At 36.3% G+C, this 26,982-nt stretch overlaps 1 protein-coding gene and 1 pseudogene across 1 annotated transcript in view; both read right to left on the bottom strand.

Annotated features, from left to right (window-relative positions):
• ALG13 (ALG13 UDP-N-acetylglucosaminyltransferase subunit) overlaps positions 1 to 26,982 on the bottom strand; it is a 106,340-nt gene that overhangs the window by 13,094 nt on the left and 66,264 nt on the right. The window contains 8 exon segments of the mRNA XM_045194384.3: positions 2,533 to 2,713; positions 4,318 to 4,358; positions 6,351 to 6,560; positions 17,463 to 17,628; positions 18,833 to 18,904; positions 22,206 to 22,261; positions 22,361 to 22,393; positions 25,222 to 25,342. Of these exon segments, the coding sequence (XP_045050319.2) occupies positions 2,533 to 2,713; positions 4,318 to 4,358; positions 6,351 to 6,560; positions 17,463 to 17,628; positions 18,833 to 18,904; positions 22,206 to 22,261; positions 22,361 to 22,393; positions 25,222 to 25,342 (880 nt within the window).
• LOC112303549 (small integral membrane protein 15-like) lies at positions 14,926 to 15,143 on the bottom strand (annotated as a pseudogene).

Here is a 26,982-nt window from a genome sequence, read left to right as displayed (position 1 = left end):
ACACAAAGACACATCCTAATTAAATTGCCCAAGATTAAACATAAGGAGAGAATGTTAAAAGCAGCAAGAGAAAAGGAGACAGTTACTGACAAAGGAGTTCCCATAAGACTATGAGCTGATTTCTCAAAAGAAAACTTGCAGGCAAGAGGGGGCTGGAAAGAAGTATTGAAAGTCATGAAAGGCAAGGACCTACACCCAAGATGACTCTATCCAGCAAAGCTATCATTCGGAATGGAATGGCAGATAAAGTGCTTCCCAAATAAGGTCAAGTTAAAGGAGTTCATCATCACCAAGCCCTTATTATATGAAATGTTAGAGGGACTTATCTAAGAAAAAGAAGAAGATCAAAACTATGAACATCAAAATGACAACAAACTCACAACTATCAACAACTCAACCTAAAAAAAGCCAAACAAACTAACTAAGCAAACCACCAGAATAGGGACAGAACCACAGAAATGGAGATCACATGGAGGGTTATCAGCAAGGAGGGGGAAGAGGGAGGAAGTTACAGGGAATAAGAAGCATAATGGGTAGGTACAAAATAGACAGGGGGAGGTTAAGAATAGTATAGGAAATGGAGAAGCCAAAGAACTTATCTGTTTGACCCATGGACATGAACTAAGAGAGGGAACGCTGGAGGGAATGGGGGTACCAGGCAGAGGGGGATAAAGGGGACATAAAATGGGACAACTGTAATTAGCATAATCAATAAAATTACTTAAAAAATGTATCTGGTATAAAAATTCAATAAAGGGTGGTACTTTAGTTTTTATTACCATGCATCACATCACACAACCATACTAAGAGTAAGATTCTATAGTGCAAAAAAAAAAAAAAAAATTCTATAGTGCTAATATTTGAAAACCATTAATATGCTTTTCAAAAGGAAGTAAGAAGAGAAGGAAATTCACATTCCTCATTTGGACCAGGCACAGTATACTTATACATGAGGTCTCATTTAGTTCTTATAACAACCTGGCAAGTCAGATATTTCCCATTTTACAGAAAATCAGGCTTAGGGAGGCTAAGTAATTTAGCCAACATCACAACCATCAAGTAGCAGCACTGGAATGGAAAACAGAATTGGTTAGGTTAGTCTACACCATTTCTTCTTCTTACCTCCTGCTGATTCTTCCCAAGAAGGGTCATCCAAAGATCCTATTCTAAGTGCTTCCTCCCCACCTAACTACACTGTGAGCTCATAGGAAAAGCAACCATTTTAATGGTCTCCTACTTTTTGGTGTTGAGCTCTGTTTACACTCTCAAAGATTGAGGATCTCAAATAACTTGTGTTTGTGTGGTTTATATCTATCAATATTTACTATGTTAGGAATTAAACTGACAAAGTGAAAAATATTAATTCATGTAAAATAAAACCTTTATGTTAACACAGCATCTAGGCAAAGTGAGTTTATTTTCCCAAACGAAAGAGAATTTTGACACAAGTGGCACTGTTTCACACTTGTGCATATCTCTAATGTATGGCTTAACATACAACAGGTGGATTCTCATATCTGCTTCTGCATTTAATCTATTATGATATATTGTTTTGGTTGAAGTATATGAAGAAAATCTGGCATGATACAGACATATACTTGGAAAACAGAGAAGTCTTTTAATAACTAGCCTAATAACTAGATAAGTGGGAAAATATTATTTCACTAAGTTATACAGTTTGAGACTATAAGGACAGTTGCTTTGCCTCTAAGTTCCCAAATGCTGACATATTTCATTACATGATGTAAAAAAAACACATTCATTAACAGCCCTAAGTACTGGGAAGCTGTCAAGGTCATTGTGACAGAGGCAAGTCTTCCAAAATTTTAACACTTTTTGAAAGCTAAAATTTTTATATTTGACAACAAATATTTATCAGTTGTTCTTCTTGAAGTGGCAGACTCTTATTGTTCATTTGAGAAAATGTCCACCAGATCTCTTAGCTTGAATAACCATCATCTATTATTCTTTTAAGCAAAAATAATGTTCCATGAAAAAAGTCAGCTAGTTCATCTCCCAACTCAAAACCTCACAAATCCTTTTCTTTAAGTCAATCATCATATTCAGTATGCAGAGTGCCTGATGAATACTTCCCAGTTTTGTCAGAAAGACTATTAAGTGCAATTATCCAGAGATAAATATTTAGCAAAAATAAGAATATCTTTGATGGAACAAAAGAAGTAAAATTGGCACTTTTATATCGTGAGTGTGGGGCAGTGAGGAAGTCATTGATTACTAACAGAGTTTGGTGGCCCTGCATCAATATGTGCTTAGGCGCCAGCAGTTTTACCTACCTGTGATTACTGCACCTTCCTCAGTACAAACATAACACAGCGAAAGGGAAAAAGAAAACCTGTGTAATATGAATAGTTCTGGTCTCATGCATCCCTTCAGAGGGTCTGAAGGACCAACGGACCATCCTTTGAGAAACACTGGTCCAGTATTTGGACCTAATACAATATATGAAGGTCACTATTAAATTGCCCACAATAAAATCAAATTGTCTTTCTTGCAGGTAATCTCATCACATACCATTTGCTGATGCTTCCACTTGTGCGTCATCTTGTCTCCCCACCTCACCGTACAACACGGGGACAGTCTGATCCACCAGAGTGGGGGTCTCAGTGCAGACTGGATAATGCTCCACAGGAATGTGGGGTTGCTGCATCTGTGGCACACACATCATGGAGTGCCAGTAGTTCTGATGATAGCACTTGGACAAGAAAGGGAAAAAAAACAAGCAAACACTTTAAGAAAATGGACATTTTCTCTCTAATGTCCATTTCTTAAATTCCTCTCTAAAAACAAAAACATAACTTGGGCCATGATTTTCAAGTGGGGTAGCAATGACTTTTTGACCTAAAAGATATGACGTTTAAAAAATTTATTATCTACACAAGTTTAAGATCTTTTCCACCATCTGTATTTCTTATTTGGACCTCTTAGGAATTCTTTAAGGAAAGCACTTGAAGGAAATTAGAGATACACACAACGATAGAGGTTCCTTTTATAGAATTATCTTTAGAAGCAAAACACAATGAACAACCTGAATATCAACAATAGGGAACAAGATGGATGAATTATGGTATATCTATGATGAAACACAATACAGGCAATAAAAAAATCATGCTGTCGAATATTTAAAGGACATATGCTTGTACTATTAACTGAAGCTTACATAATTATATGGCATAGTCCATGTTTTGTAAAATATACTGAAAAAAAAATCTATTGACATATCCAGAGGTTATACAGGTGATTTTGATTTTCTTTACACTTTAGTATTTTCCAGATGTAATACAATGAATGCTATTACTTTTAATATGAAAATGAATTAAAATAATTTCAATTTCCTTGTATTCCCATGACATGAAATGCAAGAGGAAAATTTAAAAATGCCTTAGCCCTGTGGAATGAGTTACAATGTTTCTACATGTGACTATAATAAACTAACATAACTGAAGTGGCGGGTGTATTTTTCAATTCTTGAAACTGCTTTTATGAAATATAGTCTCAAAGAACAAAAACCCACTTTACTAATCTTAATTTATAGATGTGTGGCAGTTGAGGAAGATAATTTTGTGGAAATGATATGTCCAACGTTTTAAGGAAATCAGTGTCTGGGAATATGAACTACTCTGAGCACTATATCTAGGGGAGAGGTTCTAGCTGCCAAATATTAAGATGCATCATTATTTTTCAGTAAATACATCATCTTGTTATGTCAGAAGACAAGAGTATTTCAGGGGGGAATGATCCCTGAAAGAATAAAATGAAAGAGCTCTTACCTGAAATCAGAGACACTTTTCTGTGATATTAAGGTATTTGTCAGTACCTACCATTTACAACTCAGGGGAGTGGTGAAAATCAAGTGTTTGGCAAATATCTATGAACACATGAGTGCTTAAAAATAATACAGTTCTTTAAATGTCTAAATTATTTTTCACATGAAATGCAGAAATAGCCATAAAAATGTTTTAAGCAGGATAAATAACCCACTTATTATTTTGAGACAGAAAAACACAGTGAAGTGTTCACACATGATGTTAAATATGGAGACCAGTATGTGCTAAAGCTGCGCGGCTCAGAGTCTCCACTCACCACAATTTAACAATTATTTTGTAAGAGAAACTGAAGCACTGGGAGACTAAAGTAGAAAAGTGACTATATCATCTTCAGAGATATTTTATAAAGATAGAAATGAAACCTCTGGCCTCCTCATAATGTTCTTGATTCTTAAAGTATAAGAGTCTGATTATTAATACAGCTTTTAATTTTAATATAGAGTTTATCAAGCAATTTTAACAGGACTCTTACCTGCAATCCCAGGTTGAAATAGTACTGCAAAACTTTTGTATCTAGAATTAAAATTTTTAATTTTAGTGACTAGGTGATATAAACAATTAGAATTACCACTTAAAAGCTTTTCTGTTTGAGTATTAAGGTAGATTCTAATATAGTCTTCCCACATCAACACCATGCTCAATTCTCCCTTGTAGTAAATGACCATTTACCTACGACTACAGGTAAGATCATTTTTTGATCCAAGGTTTAATCACCAAATACATATTTTATTTCTATTCTTAATATAACAAATGTTACAGGAATTCCACTTTACTAATACTTAAGAAGAATCTAGTACAGGTATTCTCTTGCTCGTCTCAATACTAAAATTTTACGTCAATACAAATCTACTATTTAAGCAGCCGTATTGGTTTCTCAGTTAATGGAGCTAATACATAGTATGAACTAAGTTATGTCTGCTGACATAACTAGCACTTATGAAACAATTCACTTTGTTTTGCAGTAAACATGACTAACCACCACTAGATCTCCAAATAAAAGGAGGTAGTAAGCAAGGTAACTTGTAATAAGTTAAATTCTAAGGTGATAAAATTTCTCTAGACATAGAATTTAATTAAAATCTTTCACAAATGAACATACACTAGATGCATGGGGGAAGAAAGAATAGCATTAGCATTCCAATTATATCTCTAAATGTATTTTTACTGATGGACCTGTGATTCATGTATATTCTTATAAATAAGATAATATAACCTGAGTTCCACTAACAAATGGGAACTCTCAGGAAACTCCTCTTAAGTCTTAAGTTGGAGACTTCTGATACATATTTAGTGCTGCATACACATTTATTTATTGTCACTTTAAATAGCATGGAATTCCACTCCTTGGCATATACATACATCCACACAAAACTTGTATACAAATATCCATAGCGGTATTATTCATAATAGTAAAAAAGTGCAAACGACCCAAATGTCCATCAACTGATAATAAAGTATGGTGTATGCATACAATGGAATATTATTCAGTCATAAAAAGGAATGAAGTACTGATACATGATACACTGTTAACAAATTTGGAAATCAAGAAGAGTTAATATTTTGTGAGGCCTGGAGAGAAGAAAGGAGATAAAGACGAGGAGTTTCATGATAGTCAGACTGGGTTTTAAATGAAAGTAAGAAAGCCAAGTAAAAACGGTTACCAAGTAGCTAGAGACAAGTATCCAAAACTTCAAAGGCCTGGGTTAGATAAACTTAGGAATCACCTACATAAAGGTGATACTGAAGTTTTAAGGTAGAAAAAAAACCAGAATGGAGTTGAAGATGATCTTGGTGACTACCTTAGGGGCTGGAAAAAAAAAAAAAAAACCAGAATAGAGAAGCAGCTAGAAAAATCAAGAGAATATTATAGCAAAGACAGTATAAATAAGCTTCAAGCAACTTTCAACTACAATTCCCTTTTGAGAAACACTGCCAAACTGAGGGGTAACAAAGAACATCCAATGGAAAGCTACTCCTTAGTTCTTCTACTCCTTAGTTTAGTTACTGAAACAAGAACACATGGCTGAAATCCAATGCATATTAGACCTGTAATTTCTCAAAAACAAAAACAAACAAAAAAACACAACACAACAACAAAAAAAGCTTTCAAGTCTTCAAAATTCATCTGGAATCCTAAATATTAAATATTTGTAGTAGGAATTTAAGAAAATGAAGAAAATTTTGTATTGACTCCTGCCTCCTGCTTTTCAAGAAAATAGTTGAGAGAGCAAAGATATGCAGTTGAGAATCTTCTCCAAAGCAGACATGTAGCTACCAAGAAGCGGCAGCACGAGGCAGCTCAACCATCCACTTCTGCATTATGCAGAAGATATTCTTAGCTTTCAGTTGTTCCCTTCTTTAGTCACTTACTTAGCATTATACTCTCAAGTCAATTTCCATTTGGTCTTCCACCCTACTCCTATTGACTAACCAAAGATATGCTCTAAATTTTTTTTAAAATCCCAAACCTAAATAATCCTCACTCAAGACTCAAAATCCACTTACCTTGAGGCAGATCACTGCCACTTGGATCACAGGAGTAAGGTGGAGGTGGTGGGGGTAAGTTTGAAGCCTCTCCCACCTCAGCAGGAAGAGGAGGAGGAGGTGGTGGAGGAGGAGGAGGTGGAGGAGGAGGAGGAGGTGGTGGTGGTGGCAGAGAGGCAGCAACAGCAGGCACAGGAGCAGAGAAGTATGGATAGGATGGCGAAACAATCACTAAAAAAGAAACAAAACAAAGTAACAATGCAAAAAGTAAGTAATTCATCTTCTACTACTTTTCTGTCCCCAACATGGTCAAATGACTCAAATTCTTATGGTTTGACTTAACAAAAACCTGGAAGATGAATTGCCCCACATTCTCTTAGACATGCCAGTTGAAAACTAGTTCATTACAGGTTATTTTGAGTTAAGCAAATTATTTGAATTTAGAACTAAAAACTGGAAGCTTCAGAGCTTGGACTACCAAGATTTTGAACATCAGCGAGCAGGTACATAAATAATGTATCATCAAAGCCAAAGTTTTACTTAGCTTAATACAAAGTTAAAGATGTTTTCAGCCATCTGAAACTCTTAGTCAAATCACAAGATGCAGAAGCTAATAAAACAGACTAATTGGCACAGATTACAGATTTAAGTAATCTTTGAAGGTTTCTACTTTGTAGCATCAAAGGAATAGCAGGAAACTCTAAGTCACGACACTTCCATTTCTAAGAACATACAGAATGCAAAACAAACAAGCTAAATAAAATACATTATCCCTTTAACTTTCCATAACTGTTACTATAGTTTAAAAACAATACTCACTTAGGAGTTTCACAGTTTTTGACATAAGAAATTCAAATATAATTATGTTTAAATATTATTTTATCATTCTTCTATAAAAAGGAAATGTGCTTCCAACCTAATAATAATAAGTGTATCTCTATATATGCAGTAAACCATATAAGTCTGTTAAATTTCTTACAAAAGATGAATGAAATAACCCTTCAGATTTAACTGAACATTTTAGCAGACTTAGAAATTCAAGTACTTCCTTCCACGCATCTTGAAAAAAACACACACACACACACACACACACACACACACACAGAAACTTAGGCTCTTGGCTGACTTTATTTATTTTCTAAACTATCAAAACTGTTGCCACTTGAAAAGACTAATATTGATTTGTATGTAAATTATTTTCCAATTGATCCCTATGTAGAATTTCGAAACCGGAAAACTTCCAGACTTAACCAACTTACAAATAACATACTTCTTTAGACTAGCTTCCCTAAACACTGACTTTTCTGAGGTATTTTCTGTGCAATAACTGATTCAGTTTTTGAGAGCTTGAAGCACCAATGATTTTTCCACCTACTTCTGTTAGTGTCACAAGAAGAAAAAAGTACTGTTGTGAAAACTCTTAACTTTTGAGGAGGTTACTAATAGCAGGATAGCATTATATGAGGTTACCTAAAGACACTTAATGTTCTTACACTGTAACCATTGTTACTTCACCCAATACAAATGCAATTTTATTATAGCTTAAGTATTGGGTTGTACAAAAAGTTCACTTAGTTTTTCCTGTACGATAGCTCTAGTAGTGCTTAGCTGTCTTTAACTTCATTCGAAACAATTTTGTTAGATTGTATTGTGACACCTGTCATATCAGTGTGCATTTAAAAAAAAAAAAACAACTCAAAATTGGTGAATTTTTGTGCAGCCATTTTAATACTGAAAATGGAAGAAGATACACATTTTTGGCGTAGTATGCTTTATTATTTCAAGAATGGTAAAAACAAAACTGAAATGCAAAAAAAGATTTGTGCAGTGTATGGAGAAGGTGCTGTGACTGATCAAACATGTCAAAAGTGGTTTGTGAAGGGGTTCTTGGTATTATTGACATTTTGACCAAGTAAATCTTATGCATTGGAAGATGTTTAGCAGCACTCCTGGCCTCTAACTCATTAGAAGCGAATAGCAGGAGATAGCTGATATACTCAAAATATCCAAATCAATAAAGTTTTTGGTGAAAATGAAAAATGTGTCTTTTATTTTATAGAATAAAACTAAATGAAGTTTTTGGCCAACCCAATAACTGTATACCTCAAACTTATGTATTATTAACAAACAATGTTACCCCAGTAAATTTAATTTTTTAAAAAAGCTAATGGAGTAAGTTCACTTAGCTAAAGATACTGGAGTACAATTATGATCAGTAGGTAAAAAACAACTACTAGACATAGAAGCAGTAAATAACTACTCATGGACATGAAAGAATAAAGGGCAGAAAAAATTGGAGGTTACTTTGTCTTAATTCACCTTTCCTGCAAATGCATATTGCAATAAGCCTCATAAGAAAAAACGGTTTTATAATTTCCAGTTCCTCTAGAGATGTATGAGCATCTCATTCACAGGCTTAATAGGGCTCTATAGCTTAATAGGCATAGTTCATGGGATGGCTCCAGGACAATGGAAACAAACTTTTCCAAAATATTAATAGAAACCAACATAATGCACTTAAAATGCTTATTTCTCCCTGTCTATGTATGTGCGGTCTGCTTCAGGACATTTTAAAAGAAAATGTGAATGTACATAGAAGACCTGGCTTCCTTAGAGATCAAAGGGCATGGCCAAGAATAAGGTACAGTGAGGTACAAAATTTAAGCAGCCACGAAATTAATGGAAAAAAAATCGATGATGAATAAATTATCAAAATTCTAAGAGACAGGATACCAGCCTGTACTTGCATGACATAACGTCAGACATTCTACACAGTAATATATTCACCAATACATCTCCTAGAGCAAGGGACATAAAGGAAAGAATAAACAAATGGGACCTCATCAAAATAAAAAGCTTGTGCATGGCTAAAGAAACCAATATTAAAATAAAAAGAGAACCAACAGTATGGGAAAACATATTTGCAAATAAGACCTCAGACAAGGGTTTGGTCTCCAAAATATATAAATAACTCACATGACTTCACTCCAGGAAGACAATGCAATTAAAACATGGGCAAAGATTCTGAACAGACACTTGTCCAAGGAGGACACACAGCGGGCCCAGAGACATATGAAAAGATGCTCAGCATCACTAGCCATCAGAGAGATGCAAATTAAAACCACAATGAGATACCACTTCACACCGGTCAGAATGGGCACCATAAACAATAACAAACAACAAGTGCTGGCGAGGTTGTGGAGAAAAGGGAACCCTAGTGCTCTGTTGGTGGGAATGCAGACTGGTGCAGCCACTTTGGAAAACAGTATGGAATTTCCCCAAAAAACTAAACATGGAACTGCGTTTTGACCCAGCAAATCCACTGCTGGGATTATACCCTAAGGATCCTGAAACACCAATCCAAAAGAACCTGTGCACCCCAATGTTCATAGCAGCACAATTTACAATAGCCAAGTACTGGAAGCAACCTAAGTGCCCATCAGTAAATGAGTGGATCAGAAAACTGTGGTACATTTACACAGTGGAATACTATGCAGCAGAAAGAAAGGAGCTCATACCCTTCAGGACAGCATGGATGGAACTGGAGAGCATTATGCTAAGTGAAATAAGCCAGGTGGTGAGAGACAAATACCATATAATCTCTCCTATAAGTGGAACCTAATCAACAAAACAAACAGGCAAGCAAAATACAATCACAGACACCGAAATAAAGAACAATTTGACAGTAACCAGAGAGGAGGGGGGAAGAGAGACAACAGGGGATAATAGGGGAAGGGCCATCAAGGAACATGTATGAAGGACACATGGACAAACCCAAAGGGGGTGCGTTTGAGGGTGGGAGGTGGGGGTGGGGGGTTGGGGTGTGATGGGGTGAAAATGGAGACAATTGTACTTGAACAACAATAAAAATATATACACATAAAATAAAAAATAAAAAAAATAAAACCATAAAAAAAGACTGAATACCTTCCTTAACTCACCCTAAGCCTGGCCCACAGAAGCTGTCTTTAGGGGAAGTGCGTCACTAGTCCTGGCCCTGGCAAAAGCCTTCAGAACAGTTACCAAAACGCAGTTATAACATGATGTGATGCCTATGAGGAGTCTCATATTAAAGGCAATCATGGCATACAGTTACCTGGAAGATAGGAAGTGACTCACAGGAGGATGGGATGAGACTTCCAGTCAGTCAAATGAATAACAATAGAAAACCTAAGTTGTTTCATCTAGAGGACAGATAAAGAGCAACTAAAAAGCAGCCATGGCCTGGTAGAGTTATAGATGAATTTCTTATGTAACTCAAAGAACAAAAAGTAAAATAAATGACGGCAGTAAACATTTTTAGAAATACCTATATGTAACACAAACTTGGCATTTAAAGGGTAAGTGTTCAATGATTCTACATAAATGAGGCTATTACAGTGCTTGATTCACCTGTCACTTGATTTTTTAAAGCTTAGATGTTTGCTAGAAGTACACAGTTATAACTTTCCCCTACCGTTACTCCCAAAGTAGTAAAACCAGGATCTACATTAACATTTAAAATGAAAATTTTCTATGGTCATTAATTAACATTTATTGCATGTTTTTGTTCCGGGCACTGTACTAATAAGCATTTAATTTTTAAATTATAAGTGAAACAGATACAGAAAATAAATGAATTATTTTAAGGTAGGCATTATCCGTGTCAGTAAATAAAACTTAACCAGATACTCCAGCAAACTTCCATGCTGCCCATCCAGTTACGCATCTTCTCCTTCCCACCGTAATTAACCATTACCCTGACTTCCATAGTAATTACTTCCTGTGGTTTTCTTTTTAAGAGTTTTGTCACCCAAATGTGCATCCCCAGACACTTTTTTAAAGTTGATGTCTTGAATCTTTTTTCAATGTATTGGTCCTGTCTCCATCCCTGTCATTTTCTTTCAGTTTTTCTTTGGAAGAATCTGGGTCCTTATTAGACCTGTTGAGTTTCCCATAGTCTGATTTTACTGAATGTATACTCATGGTGTATTTCAACATGGTCTTCTGTATTTCCTGCAGACAGGCAGCTCAATCCAGGGGGCTTGATCAAACTCAGGATTAATTTCTTTGGCACGTATATGGGTAATGTCTTACTGTCTTTGCAATCGTAGCAGCTCTTGCTGTTTAATACCCATCCATTCAGTAATGAATGCAAAATGATTATATTCTACCACTTCTTTTTGAATGATTAGTTAGAATACTAACATATAGAAACATTTTCCCTCATCTATTTAGTTTCCTAGTAATACAGTTCATGTAAGAAACGAAGGATAAACGATCCGTCTACTCTATATTTTCCAATTTTCAAGAAAATAAAATAGTTTCTTATCCTTTTAAGGTGACCAATTTTTAAAGTATCATTAGGAAGTTTCATTAAAGTATCAAGTAGTCTTTGATAGCTTCCTTGCTATCTGGCATGAGATGGTCCAGGCTCACCTGAACACTTCCTGCCCAGACCTCCAGACCTGGAATCAGCAATTTCTCCACAAACCTGTTTGTTTGTTTTGAGAAATGTTATTTCGAGTCCACAAACTAAGTCCTAAGGATACTCACTGTAGGCCTTTTCAGTGAACAGAGCTAAGTAAAATACAAATATAATTAAAGATAAAATGCCTCAAGCTCATATTGATACTTCCAGTTCAAACTTGAGACCATAAAAGCTTTTACTCAGCCACTTTATCACATCTGTATTACTTTTCTTCCACACTGAGACTACTGGTTTGTAAGAACATGGGATAAAATTAGAATATCCAATACTCACTTATGTGTTTTAGACGACATTACAGTCTTGGAATAATAATCTGAGTATCAAGATAAAAGGATTTGAAGTGTGATTGAGAGCATTAAAAAAATGCTTGGTACATGCTATCTCAATTCTCTCATTTTTAAAAATAGCTATGTTATATCCACATTGCCCAAACATAGGGACATTACAAAACATAGCCTCAACCTCCCAGCCTTCGTTTTGTCTTAATTCTGCAGGTAAATATATATTTAATGCTTACCATCAGGTCTTATGTTGATGTCTGTAATTATTTTAGTCTAAAAGTCAATTCATTCTCTCATACACTGTTGTCCATCCAATACAATTTCTTGTGATGACAAATACCGTATTTTGCTGTGTATAATGCACACTTTTTTGCCCAAATGTTTGAGGGAAAAATAAGGGTACATTATACATGGGTATGATTACATTACCATGGGTATAATAATCCCATGTATATGTACAAAAATATGGGTGCACATTATACACGGGAGCGTGCTACACACAACAAAATATGGTATTCTCTATCTGTGCTTTCCAATACTGTAGCCACCAGCCACAAGTGACTTTGAGCACTAGGCATGACTTTAGTGTGACTGAGCAACTGAAGGTTTATTTTATTTAGTTATAATTAATATTAAATAGTCACATGTCACTAGTGATTAACTTGCTTGACGGCATAACTTTAGTAGGTTCTTCAGGAAGGGCTCATGTGAATAATATACTCTCAATTCTTATATATTGATCTTTAGGCCTGAAAATGTTTGGTTGAATATAAAAATCTTTGGTTCACATATTCTTTCATTATCTTAAATGTTATTACATTTTCTTGTCATGAAGCATTGCTGTAAAAGCATGATAGTTTTTTATTTCTTTTATACTCCATAGACTCTTATATATAGGTAATCAAAGGACTTTCTATTTATTTAAAGTCCAGTCACTTTCCTAGAATATCCTGGTTTTGGTTGTTCTAGGTTAACAGTCTCATGTACGCAGAGTGGTAATACTTCAGTAGGTAGCTTTAAAGCTTTTTTAATTTTGGGCAAGTCTTCTGAATTATAGTTTTTAATATTTATTCTTTTCCCTTACTTTGGTTTTCTTCTTCAGGGGGTTCTGTCAGTATTTGATCTCCTTTACCTCACTTCAGTATGTCACTTTTGAATCTTTCTTTTTTCTCTTCACTTTAGATACCCCCTTTCTTAACGTCTTTCCCTTAGAGCATTTTCTGTTGTATAAAATACATTTAGTCATGTTCTTTAGTCTTCATTGAAATGACTTTCTTCCATTCCTAATGCTTTCTTAAGTTCTACACCTCATCTGAGTTTTTCTGATTCTGATTTATTCTTTTTTCCCAATAAAAAAAGTACCAAATTTATTTCAGTATCTAGTTTCATTTTTAAATTAAAGCTCTTAGACAATTTCTATAGCTTAAAATGCATAACCAGAGATGAAGAAAATGTTAATGAGCTATTAAATACTGACACAAGTAAAATTATTGGACCATGCATCATCTAGAAAAGCTGTATTTCATAGTAAAAAGTTCCAGTTATACTTAACTAAAGGAAATATCCTTTAGTTTTTTATTTCTAATTACAACACATTCTCATTTTGACGATTTATCTTTTTCACCCAATTACTACTAGGTCAAACAAAATTTTTCCAAATATTAAGCCTTTCTTTACCACTTTTGAAATGACTTACTCTTGTTTTTACTTACTCTTTTTAAGAGTTCCTTAAAATAAATTTGAAATTTTAATTTTCAGTGTGAACTTGTTTGATCAAAAATTATAGGAAATCACTACAAGTCAAAACAATGGAATAAAAAGTAAAAGTGGTATCCACATAACCAGCAAATTATCAGGTAAGGCATTTTAACTACTTCACATTTCTATCTAGCACAAGTAAGAACAAACTGTTCCAAAGTACTACAAGGTTTGGCTTTTTTATTGCAAGCTTTAAATCATAGTGTTACTCTATTCACCAAGTTATCTCTATGTAATGGCAGTGTTCATAATACAGAAATTGTTATATCCAATAGCTGGTATTCTATATAGTCAAGATGATAGGAGAATTTTTTATAAAATTAGATTTTAAAAAGGCAGAGTATCTGATTATCACCAGTATGTCAAAAGACTAAAATAGGAAAAATGCACAAAATTGAAGTACTCATTGATTAATAATATTTTGCTTTGAGAAAGCCAGAAATGGTTCGAAGACATAAGCGGTAATGGTAAAAGATGTAATTAATATACTGGATCTAAGTCAAAGTGCACTTTTCACCTCAGGACAATTCCCATTTTTACATTCTTAGTTTCCTTCATCCAGAACAGGACACCATTTTGAACCAGTATTTGAATACAGTTCACAATCTAAAGTCATTTTTTCCCCCACAAGATATTACATTTCAGGATATAAGCTGCAAAATGGCAAATTACTAAGTCAGTTATAAAGATTTTACAGTAACTGTCAACAGACTTCTTATACCAAAGCCTAAAAGTTGGTACAGTGGAGGTCACAACTAACATGAATTTTCCATGTGCTCAGACTTCATTTACTAATCATAAATCCGGAAAAGAAACCTTAGAGCAGGGGTGTCAAACTCATTTTCACCGGGGGCCACATCAGCCTCACGGTTGCCTTCAAAGGGCCGAAATAATTTTAGGACTGTATAAGTGTAACTACTCCGTAACTGTTAAGGAGTTGAAATTACATTCGGCCCTTTGAAGGCAACCGCGAGGCTGATGTGGCGCCCAGTGAAAATGAGTCTGACACCCCTATCCTAGAGGGTCCTTCAAAAGCTGCATAATTTCCCAAATAAGTTTTCTACGGTGGCAGAGCCTGTGCATTCCTTCAATCCTTTTTTAGTCATTTAGCTTTTGCAGTATTTTCTGGATATTTTTGTTTTGCTCCTTTTCCCTGGCCTCAATAATCTTGGCCAATTTCCAGGACAGTACAGCACTTGCTAGAGACAGTAACAGTAAAGGCCAAAATAACTGTCGTAAGGAAGCCATATGCGTCCTTTGCAGCCCATTCCGCAACATACTCACCCAAGCCTCTGTATCAAACATCTTTGTAGTGGTCTTAGGAAAGGGAGGCTTAGGCTTGAGTTGTGATTGATCTCTTAACTTTGTCCTGGGATTATTAGTGAGCCAATTACAATTTCAGATGGGTGGCTGTTCGTTTATTGTCTTCTTCTTTACCGCTACTACAACCTTTCAAGAGGTTTATATTCTATATGCCAATGCCGTAGGCCTTGGCGAGGGCAGACTCTATGGGACTCAGAGTGGCCATCCCACGGAACACAGGGTAGGCCCCACCAAACCTTGCATCTCTGGTGCCGCGGCTACCTCCGCTGGGCAAAACCCCAACTCACTACTCACCCTGATTGTTGTTAATAAAATAAGACATTAAAGAATAAGACATTAATGTCTTCAGCTCATTCTGAAATAGTTGTTAGTTTACTTTTAGTTTAGTTTGTTTAGTTCCTTTTTTTTTTAAGAGATTTTATTTATTTTTGGAGAGAGGGGAAGGGAGGGAAAGAAACATCGATCAGTTGCCTCTCATACATGCCCTGACCAGGGACCCAACTTGCAACCTCGGCACATGCCCTGACTGGGAATCAAACCAGTGACCCTTCACTTTATGGGATGACACCCATCCAACTGAGCTGCACCAGTGAGGGATGTTTAGTTCTTTAGTGAGCACATTTCTGACATGCTTTTACTGTCTATAAGGATGTTATTTTCTTAAAACATTTTTGTATAGGATTTGATCTTGGTGCTTTTCATGGGTTCATTTCTATGTGAAATTATTTTTTGGGAAATTTATAATGAGGTGGAGTACAGGAAACCTTTTCTAATGACATAGGGCTCTCTCCTTGCAATTGTTTTTATGTGGCATAAAAAAATAACTGCTTTCTAGATTCTATGGCTCTATTCTCCTCCTCAGCTTTAATCTGCACCTGTTCTTTGCCCTATCCTTATCATTTTTTTTTTTTTATTTCACTCCCAGCAGTTTCTGCCCAGTGAAGAATACTACCCTAAAAGGGATACCTGGAAGGTCAGCTGTGAGAGTTCTTAGGGTCGAACTGCTGCAGGCATGTACCCAAAGCGCTCACCTCGTATCGGACAGGTCACGTCCCTTGCCAGTCTTAGCTGCTCCTTCCTCCCAAATTGGCACACAGGTCTTGTAACTGGTGGTTTGTCCTCACCTGCTTACATTTTTGTTACCTAGTTTCGTTTTAAGTATTGTCCATGGGTTTTGGTTTTGCCGTTTCCATTTTTATTTGGAGACTCAGATTGAAAAGCTATGCTATTGTTGTCCAAAGCTATGCTATAGTTGTCACCACCTTTCCAGAGTTCTGAGAATTTTTAATTAAATTATCTCATTGGGATTCCACAACCACTTCATAAATTGGTACTATCAGTACCCATCAGCTCATAGATAAGACAGGGTCAATAACCTGTCCAAATTACATAGCTAGTTAAGTTGTAAAACCAAGATTCTAACCTAGATCTCTTAAATTCTAGCACCTATATTCTTTATAACATTCATGAAAAAATGCTTCATTATATATAGAAATATATTTTATAGCCATTTGTCAGAAGTTAATTCTGTGAAGTGTGAAAACACCTCTATCTTAATTCCTGTATAATAAAACTTAACTCGAAGTGAGAGCAAGTGATACAGTCCTTTAAATTTTCAGTGAGTAAGTGAAATAAGCTAGTCAGAGAAAGACAGATTTCACTCATATGTGGAATCTAATGAACAAAATGAAGTAACAAGCAAAACAGAGACAGACTCATAGATAAGAGAACAGGCTGACAGCTGTCGGGGGTGGGCATGGGTGGTGGGTGGTTAAGGGTGGAGGAGTTGGGCAAAAGAGAAAACAAATAGAGAAAGAACTCATGGAAAAGGACGACAGTGTGCTGACTGCTGGGGTGGGATAGAGAGGTAGAGCAGGGTATGGGGGATAAATAGTGATGGAAGGAGACTTGACTTGAGGTGGTGAAAACACAGTACAGTGTACAGATGATGTGCTATGGAATTGTGTACTTGAAACTCGTATAATTTTGTTAACCAATGTCATCCCAATAAATTCAATAAAAAGCAAAAATAAAATAAATAATTTCCAGAGGGGTAGCAAAATGACAGCTACAAAATCACATCAAAGACAAATTTGTTAAAAAAAAAAGAAAGAAAGAAACAAACCCTGGCTCTCTCAAATCTCATAGATTCCTTAATTATAGAAAATATTTTATTAAGTAAGTTAAACAAATGTAATCCTGGAAATTAAAGTAATCCTATCTGATCACTAGAACTGCTGTATGTGCATATTCATGAATAGGAGAAGAGGCTTCCAAAGTAAGGAACCACTAACAACCTACCTGGCCTGCCTTGTGTAGGTGAAGATACATATAGAGGCTGTATAGCATTCTGTGAGGAAACTGAAGTAGTACTACTAGCTTGATTAGCTGCTGCACAGTTAGATAAGACTGGAGCTGGAACATTATTGGCACAGGAAGTTGCAATTGCTGCAGAATTTACCATCACCTGTAAGTGTGGAAGAAAGTTTAGAATTCTAAGTTTGGTTTCTCAAACATTAGTAGTCTCTTCTCTGATACTAAATTTCAGGAAATAGTATTTTGATAACTAAAACATGGAGAAGTCAATCTTTATGTAAACACTCTATTAGGCAGGTTAAGTTACTTATTTTAGAAGACCCCAGATTACTTTGTGAGCTTTCATTTTTCAATTATTTTTCTAAAAAGATAATATATTACTATGATTAAAAAATCAAGTATAAAATTGTGTAACAATGAAATTTACCTCCAGCCCCTACCTGGTATCTTCCTTGTTCCCCTCTGCCCAAGCGGGCATTAACCTGTACATTTCCTGCGTATTATGCAGAAATGTATACACAATTTTAAAAACAGAAAATGTTTTTGAATATTTAAAGCTTTGTGAGACTATAAATTCTGTTTCTGATTAGGCCACAGGACCCAATAAAGGGCTATGCACAGAGGTGTTCCATAAATGGTAACAGACTCTTCTTCTTGAATACATTGTCCTCATTGCAGTCTCCATTTCCTTACAACCCACTGAAGTGTGGCTACTACCTGCTCTGGTCCTCAGAAACTGTATTCAAAGTCACCAGTGGTTCCCCATGGCAAAAAATTCTAATAGACTCTTGTTAGACCTTATGTTGCTTGACCTCTTGGGAACAACTGACACGACTGCTTCTTGAAACAGTCTCTTCCTGGGCTTCCCACAATACATTCTTCTGCCTTCCCCCCATCCTTGGCTGTTCCTTCTCTACCCATCTTCTAAAATTTGGTGATCCACAGACGCTATTCTAGGTGTTCTCAACGTCTTCCTTTTCCCAGGATGATGTTATTCATTATTCACTCTTATGGTTTTAGCTAATTTTTGATGCCAACTCCCCATTCTACAGGAGAGCTTTACATTTGTGACATTGACTTGACAGGTGATTTATATTAACTCACTCATTACATAAGAGGTTCAGAGTAGAATGACTGAGTAGCTTAATGCCAACACATAGAACAGCGTCTGAAACACAATAGATGCTCAGTTTGTTGACTGAATTTACCAATCACTGTGCAAGGCACAACAAGGTATACTACTACTTAAGACAGGAATATAAGCAGCTTCTTTGAAGTATGATGAGTGAAGAGAAAATCATTTTCCTCTGTTCAGACCACTGCAACTGACCATTTAATAACACTATAAAGATTACCTCCTGAGGGTAGCTGTATGAGGTAACTGTGTCCTGAGGAGACATAGAACATGGTCCTCTGTCCTGAAGAGACTTTAGTGAATACAGAAATACGGTTAAGTACAGGGAAATCAAGAAACCAAACAACATATCAATAATACATCTCCTTTGCTTTTAAATTTCCTAAAATCGATAAAGATGATTTGTTCTGAAGGTATTCAAATTTGGAAGTGACTACTAAGATAACACTCCAAAAGGTATCACTGCAGTGCTTGATTTGGGTGACTACTCTACTTCCTATCTATAACTGACTCTAGTCCCAATGCAGATACTAAAATACACCAGTGAATTATAATTTGAACACTTCCTCAGTGGCCTTTCTTGCTTTAAAAGCTTCAAAATCAGTAGACCAACAAGTTTTGTTAAAAGAAAGCATTCCATCTAAAGATGTAGCTTGGGATAAAGGTGGATAATTGGTTGTTCAGCTGCATCCTATCTAAGCAGGATATAGTGTAATTCAAACACCACTCCTTCTGGCTTAAGACCTTGTCTTTGTAGAAGCAAACATGATTTTAATAGGCTCACAGTTATGCATGACAAATTGTTATGACAGCAAAACAAATAACCAAACAAAAAACTAGCAGCAAAAATTGGTAATAATCATAAGAACACAGAGGGAATCAGGGAAAGTAATCACAGAAACAAGGGGAACCAGACTGTGGCAAATATGAGCCCAATTTAACATGAACTTAAGATCACATTTTTCTAAAACTTTAGTCCTGGTTCAGAATGCCCAGTGTAAATGCTAAACAATTCTAGAGAAGGATTTAGATGAGAGAGGGAAACGGAAATCAGAAGTAGGAATAAATGTTCATGGTTTCTTAGAAGGCTCTGTGCCTAGAAATCTTTAAGTCCTGCATTTGTCCTCTCACCTCGGAATGCCTTGAGAAAATTACTTAGAAACTACTATGGGTTTTATGACCAAGGGTGGAATTGGAACATAACATGAAAAAATTGGAAGCTAATGGGATGTATGATAAAGTAAGTTAAGAATAAAAAGGAACATGTGACAAGTGAAATGAAAGGATCTACTCTTGTCATGTCTGATGGTGAGATTTTTACTTGCTTTTTCAGTTGGGAGACCATTTCAAAAAAATGGTGTAAATGGCATGTGATATGAGAATAGTAACTGAAGAATGAGCAAACACACTATTTCTCTAGAAGGGGCAAAGGAAGTGAAGAGAAAACTAAGGGAGAGAATTACCTATCAGTTTTCTTCACCCTCCTAAGCTGTATTGCCTAAACTGTAGAAACAAAAATGTACTACCTAAAGCTACCAAAGTTAAGATTAATCATAGTTAGGGAATAGAGTAGTTAGTCATGTTCTTCACAAATATTCCAGTTCTCCTTGTGGGTACACGGTAGGCTGCTCTTCCTGGCCTCATCTAAAGTTAAGTATGGCCATGCGACTTGTTTGGCCAATGAAATAGGAGCAAAAATATGAAAAGCCAGCATTCAATTTTCCTATCTTTAGCTCTGCACCAAGATCATTGTGATGGCTCGTTTCCATCAGCCTGGGTCCCTGAGTGACTATGATGAACAAAGACCTATGCTGGACATGTAACACTATCGAGAACAACCGTCCCATGGTAAGTTGCTGAAATTTTGGGGACTTGTTACTGCAGTCTAACCTAGTCTGATTAAAACAGTAACTGGTAACTAGAACCAGGGTATTGCTGTAAGAGAAACCTAACTTGGGATGGAGATTATGAACTTGTAGCTCCTAATGGAAGAGATAACTACTTCTACCCAAAACTGTAGAAGATGAAGTTGATACATGCTTTAAACAGCATAGAGCAGTTAAAACTTGGCCTTGAAGCAAGAAATCACATCACTGTTAAAATCTGATCGCATTAAGATATGTCAAAGCAAGAGTGCAGCTAATGATACACAATACCCAGTGAATACCTGCACCTGGACAAAGTGGCTCATGGAAATGCATCCAAACGTATGGGCTCTTCCATCAATGCCTGATAAGCTCATGGTACTTTCAATCACATAGAGAGAAACATAGCGATAAGAAAGAAAAGCACTATAGCATATCTATGCAGTGTGTCTACTATTAAAAAGAAATTGTCAGTAGACATATTGGCACATGAAAATAATAAAAATCAGAGAAGCTGCATAATAAATTAATCACACAGCCAAAGAAACCATGAGCAGAACTAAAACCATCCAACTAAGATAAAATGACCCTTGGATTTCTATGAGAATTTTCTATGAGTAAAAAGCAGGCTAAGAAAGCTGCTCAGCTACCAAAAAGGATTATTCTCCAAAGCCTATGCCTATTTCAAACATGGCCAAGGAAGGAAGGGACTTAAGAGTAACCAAGAGCCCCAGAAAGCAACTCAGGCCCCTCTATGGAACAGTTCCCAGGTTGGAGGCCTTCATAATGTGTCCATCATGATGTCAGAACTGCTACAGGCAAGTGACTGTGTTTCCTCCATTTCTCCCCTCTGAGTGAGAATTTTACTGCAATTTTGTAGTCCCTGCTCCATCACTCCCAATTGGGTTTGTAGGGGGTAAATAACTTTGTATCTTTGGTTTTAGGCTTCCAGATCAGGAAGAGCCACATCTGGACCCAACACAGAGAGTACGACACATTTTCCAGAAACCCTGGGCACTGAGTTTAATTACACTGAATGGAATTCTCAGGATGCCTCCTCTGACATGGAAGCAAGTATTTTGTCTGTAGGAGGGAGTCTGAACTGAATGCTGTAGAACTTAGTGCAGTTAAAATATTGCCAACTTTTTGACTTCCAGGCACAGTGAAATTAGATTCTTTAGTGGGATATGTTCTCGCCATGAAAAAAAAGGAAAAGAAAGTGACACAAGTCATCTCCAGGTGGAAGATGTACGGATCAGTGCACCACTCACTACCTTTTCTTTCCCGCCATGGCGATCATGGACAGAGTTTCCATTAAGCCCGAGTCCCTGAGCAGAGAACTCCTGTAGGCCTCTACTGGACATGGAATGTACACAAGAAGCAAGGTTTTCCTATATCAAGTAACTGAGATTTATGGCCCTTTCTTACTGATAGAAAGGTCCTAATAAAATCCTCTAAAAAACCTTCACTGCCAATGTTTAAACTTCCTTATGTATCAAAACATATTAGGAATAACTCTAAACAGATTGATTTCAGAAAGGGAGAGTGAACTTGGATGAGTTACTTAATTTCTGGGTCTCAAATTTCTTCATCTACAAAATGGGAATGGTACCCTCATTACCTCATATGTTTGTTCTGATTTAAATACATTTATTTATATATTCTTAGATCACTGCCCTAATACACAGTAGGAGCTATAAGTGCTTGCTGTTATTATTAAATACCTACCAAATTTGCTGTAGATTCAGTTGTGCTATAAACACCTGAAGTTTCATTGTCTGGTTCTAGAGGATATTGCCAAAGTAAAAAGTGAGCATTATTTTATAGTTTGAAATTTTATAAACAATGATGAATGTCATAGATTCTGTCTAGATCTCACTGACCTGAAGGATAAATATATTCTTCATGATATCCCCCTAGAAAAAAAAGACAGAAGAAGCATGTTTATGGTAGAGCTTTTTAGCTCAATACAGCCAGATGGCCAGGACTTGGTCTGTTCTCAAGTTTTATGGATATATATGTTCAAAACTAAAATGTATACATGTCTGCAATAAGTGATTTGGGCTTTCATATTACTCAAAAGATACGGAAGCCAGAGGTTGGCTGTAAACAGTACAAATTTCTCCTCTGAAAATTTCCTTAGTTCTTAAAGTTCAGACAGAGGTGAAAAATCCAGCTGTGTCAAATTTTCCAGTCAGGCAGTAGATTATGGTGATTAAGTTTGCTGGCTCTAGAGTTAGGGCTAGATTTGAATCCTGATTAACTACATCACTCTTTGTGCCTCACTTTCTTCACTATAAAACAGGGGTGCAACAGTACCTAGGGAAATGAAAAGACTATAGCATGATGCTTAACATACAGTAAATGATGACTTTAATCTGACTATAACCCATAGTTTGCTTAGGTGGACATTAAAGGAATATATGATGCCTCATTTGTTTTTCAGCCTGTCATGTAAATAATGTGTTTAAAATTGGCTCAGTGTACTGAAGTACTTTGCTTTAAGACTATTACACCACTGAAATGCAGAGAAAGTCAATCTCCAAATGCACGGTTCTTCACCAAATAAAACACACAGGTCAAAACTGGATTTGGGAAAAAAAAACAAAAACAAAAACAAAAACACTGGATTTGATTATTAAACACATTGCTTTCCAAACACACATGCATTAACCCCTCCAGACAGCAGGATTTAAGGTGAGAACAAAGATTTGGTTACTCTGAAAATGCCACTGCAGGTGAACAGTACATCTGAAGATGCCCACCGTGTGAAAGGGAGAAGACAAAAGGGTTGTGTTGAGTAAAAGAGTAGAGCATACACATCCTTAATTACATGCATGCCCATGCATGTACAAAATGTTATATTATCCTCGTGCTAGATTTTTTTCCTAGAAATATCTATTTTCTTCTACATAAGTAGCAGAAAGTAGAACATCTCAAGAAAATAAGGAACTTGACCAGTAAGTTGAGTCATTCAGACTGCCTCACATCTCCTTAATACACCCAACTCCTCCAGAATTGTTTAAGTAGGCATATATGATTTTGTAGTAAAATGGTAAAAGCAAGCACACTCTGTGGTAAGAGGCACTATAACAACTGTTGAGGGCATATATATATACATATACATACGTGTATGTGTGTGTGTGTGTGTATATATATATATATATATAGAGAGAGAGAGAGAGAGGCTTTAGAGCCATACAAACCCAATTTCAAAACTGATCTCTGCCAGTCACAAAGGACCACATATTACATGATTCCATTTATATAAAATGTCCAGAATAGGCAAGTCCATTAAGAGAGAAAACAGACTGGTGGATGCATATGGCTGGGGATGAGGGATGGGGGAAGGGAAATGGGGTGTGACTGCTAATGGGTACAGGATTTCTTTTGGGGATGATAAAAATGTTCTGAAATTAATTGTGGTGATGATTATACAACTTTGTGAATAACTAAAAATCACTGAGTTTTATATTTTAAATAGATGAACTGTAGAGTATGTATATTACATCTAAATAAAGCTGTTATAAGAAAATTCAATCTGCCACTTACCAAGTATGACTTTGGCCATGTCATTTACCCTTCAAACCTCAATTTCCTCATATATAAAATAAGGATACTACATTCCTCAGAGGAATATAGTTTAACTATTATATTAAATTATAAATATAATTACTTAGTACACAGGCTTCAATGAATAGTAATTAGGGGGGAGCACAAAAAACAGTATTTATAAAAATTTTTATATTTATTCTTACATGTTTAAACTTCAGTTACCCTCAAAGTACTCTCCATTTGATGCAGTACACCTAACGAGATGGTTTTTCCACCGCTCAGAACGGGTTTTGAACTTGTCAATTTTGAAGTCTTTTGGTGCCTCTGCCATTTTTTGTTTCACTTCCACGGCATCGGCAAAATGTTTCCCCTTGAGGACTTTTTTAATTCAGGGAAACAAAAAAAGTTGTTGGGGACACAGGATCAGGTGAATAGGGAGGGTGGGGCAGAGGGTCATGCCATTTTGGTCAAACACTGCTGAACACTCAGCTTGGTGTAGAAAGGTATGTTCATAAATCATCCATCATGAAATGGGCAAGTGTGTTGAGTCTTCAAAAAAAATTCACTGAAGCCAAACACAGCCTCTCACAACAACGCCGGCTGATACACTGATACAGATGGGTTCATAGAACACTCACCTAGCAGGGGAAGCCTACACTACAAGGGGCCAACCCTCAGAAGATAATTCCAAGTTTTGGGGGGTCTCCCCTTATATATTAAATTATAAATATAATTACTTAGTACATACAATTCAATTAATAGTAATATTTATAGGTTAAGTAGACTTCTTTGGGCAATGAAGTTATTTCATAGCAGTCTTGGAAAATAAGTCACATGAAAAGTCTAAAGTAGTTATTAGAAATAGTGGGGACAACATGAATAGTACCTTATTAATAAGGAACAGATGTTTTCCATACTGAAATCTCACCAAATCAGAAGTCACTATAAACCTATGCAAAAAGCTGAAAATAGGTTATAATAATGTAGAGGGCCTACAGAAATACCAAGATATCTTCAAAAACCTATCAAGCTTTGAGACAAGAAATGGTAACTCTTTGAAAACAAGCTACCAAAACAGAATGAGACCCCCCCCACCAAAACAAAAACTTTAGGTCTACTGCGCAGCCTTGATATTTTAATGTCACAAGAATCACCTGTAAGAAAAAACATTTAACTGTAATTGACTCACCGTTGTCACTCTGGCCATCACCCTCCTCTGAGCTCAAAGTCTGTTTGCCTGAGTTATGTCCTCGCCTTGCAACACAGTATGTCGAAGTAGGAGGAACCATTGTAAAGGGCCTTCCATTATTCTGTACCAAAGAGACACACACACACACACACATGCAGTTCTCCCTCTATAGTCGGAAAGTATATATATGAGGTCTGTCTGGAGATAGTCTAGCCATTCTTAATAAAGCAAGAATGGTTTGTACAACATTGATGTAACCTGGCAGCCAAGGATAGCGGACTAGAATGCACATGTGTGAACAATGACGACTTCACTATACTAGTCAGTGGGGGTGGTAGACGCCACCGAGTGAGGATATGTACTGTGTGGCTGTCACATTCAAAATGACTGAGCAAGTACAGCAATGAATCTGCATCAAATTTTGCATTAAGCTTGAACATTCCTCCGTGGAAACTGTTTGGATAATTCAGAAGGCTGCACCTATGGGCAACTGGTGACTGGCAGCTTCAACATTGACAACGCTCCTGCTCACACATCACATCTTATACACAGTTTTTTGGTGAAATATCAAACTACCCAGGTGATTCAGCTCCCCTATAGCCCTAATCCGGTGCCCGGAAACTTCTGGCTTTTGCCCAAACTAAAATCACCTTTGAAAGGAAAGAGATTTCAGACTGTTGATGAGATTCAGGAAAATGGGATGGAGCAGCTGATGACAATTGGGAGAACAGCGTGGGGTCCCAAGGTGCCTACTTTGAAGGTAACTGAGGTGTCATTGTCCTGTGTACAATGTTTCTTGTATCTTCTTCAAGAAATGTCTCTATTTTTCATAGTACATGGCTGGATACTTTCTGGACGACCTCATTTATACCCATATATGTTTTAATGTGTTTTATTTTATTTTTTTTAAGAATCTCTCTGTGATTGTGTTTTTAAGTTTATTTTTTAAGTTAATTTATTTATTTTTATTCAGTTACAATTGTCTGCATTTTCTCCCCTTCCCTCCACCCCACCCCAGCCAGTCCCACCTCCCTCCCTCACCTCTTCCCTCCCCCTTGATTTTGTCCTTGTGTCCTTTATAGTAGCTCCTATAGACCCCTCTCCCCACTATCCCCTCTGGCTATTGTTACAATGTTCTTAATTTCAATGTCTCTGGTTATACTTTGTTTTCTTCTTTTGTTGATTATGTTCCAGTTAAAGGTGAGATCATATGGTATTTGTCCCTCACCGCCTGGCTTATTTCACTTAGCATAATGGAACTGCCTTTTGACCCAGCAATTCCGCTGCTGGGATTTTACCCTAAGGACCCTGAAACACCCACCCAAAAGAACCTATGCACCCCAATGTTCATAGCAGCACAGTTTACAGTAGCCAAGTACTGGAAGCAACCTAAGTGCCCATCAGCAAATGAGTGGATCAAAAAATTATGGTACATTTACACAGTGGAATTCTACGCAGCAGAGAGAAAGAAGGAGCTTATACCCTTTGCAATAGCATGGATGTTTTAATGTGTTTTAGAATTAAAAACGTGGGGCAATAATGACCAAAAAAAAAAACCCAGAAAATATTAGCCTATGCTACTAAATAGGCAAGATTATTTGTCCACTTCTACCTCCTTGTCTAAATACAAGTAAAAAAATACTTTCTTCTCCTACCTTTAGAAGTGCTAAGATGAAGTCTTGATTTTCAGGAAGGGCTTTATCTGGTCATTTGTACAATAAGCTAAAATTTATCCACACTGCTTTATTTAAAGAGAGAAGT

Source organism: Desmodus rotundus, chromosome X (assembly GCF_022682495.2).
Source record: "Desmodus rotundus isolate HL8 chromosome X, HLdesRot8A.1, whole genome shotgun sequence".
Lineage (NCBI taxonomy): Eukaryota > Metazoa > Chordata > Mammalia > Chiroptera > Phyllostomidae > Desmodus > Desmodus rotundus.
This window is presented reverse-complemented; position numbering and strand designations above follow the sequence as displayed.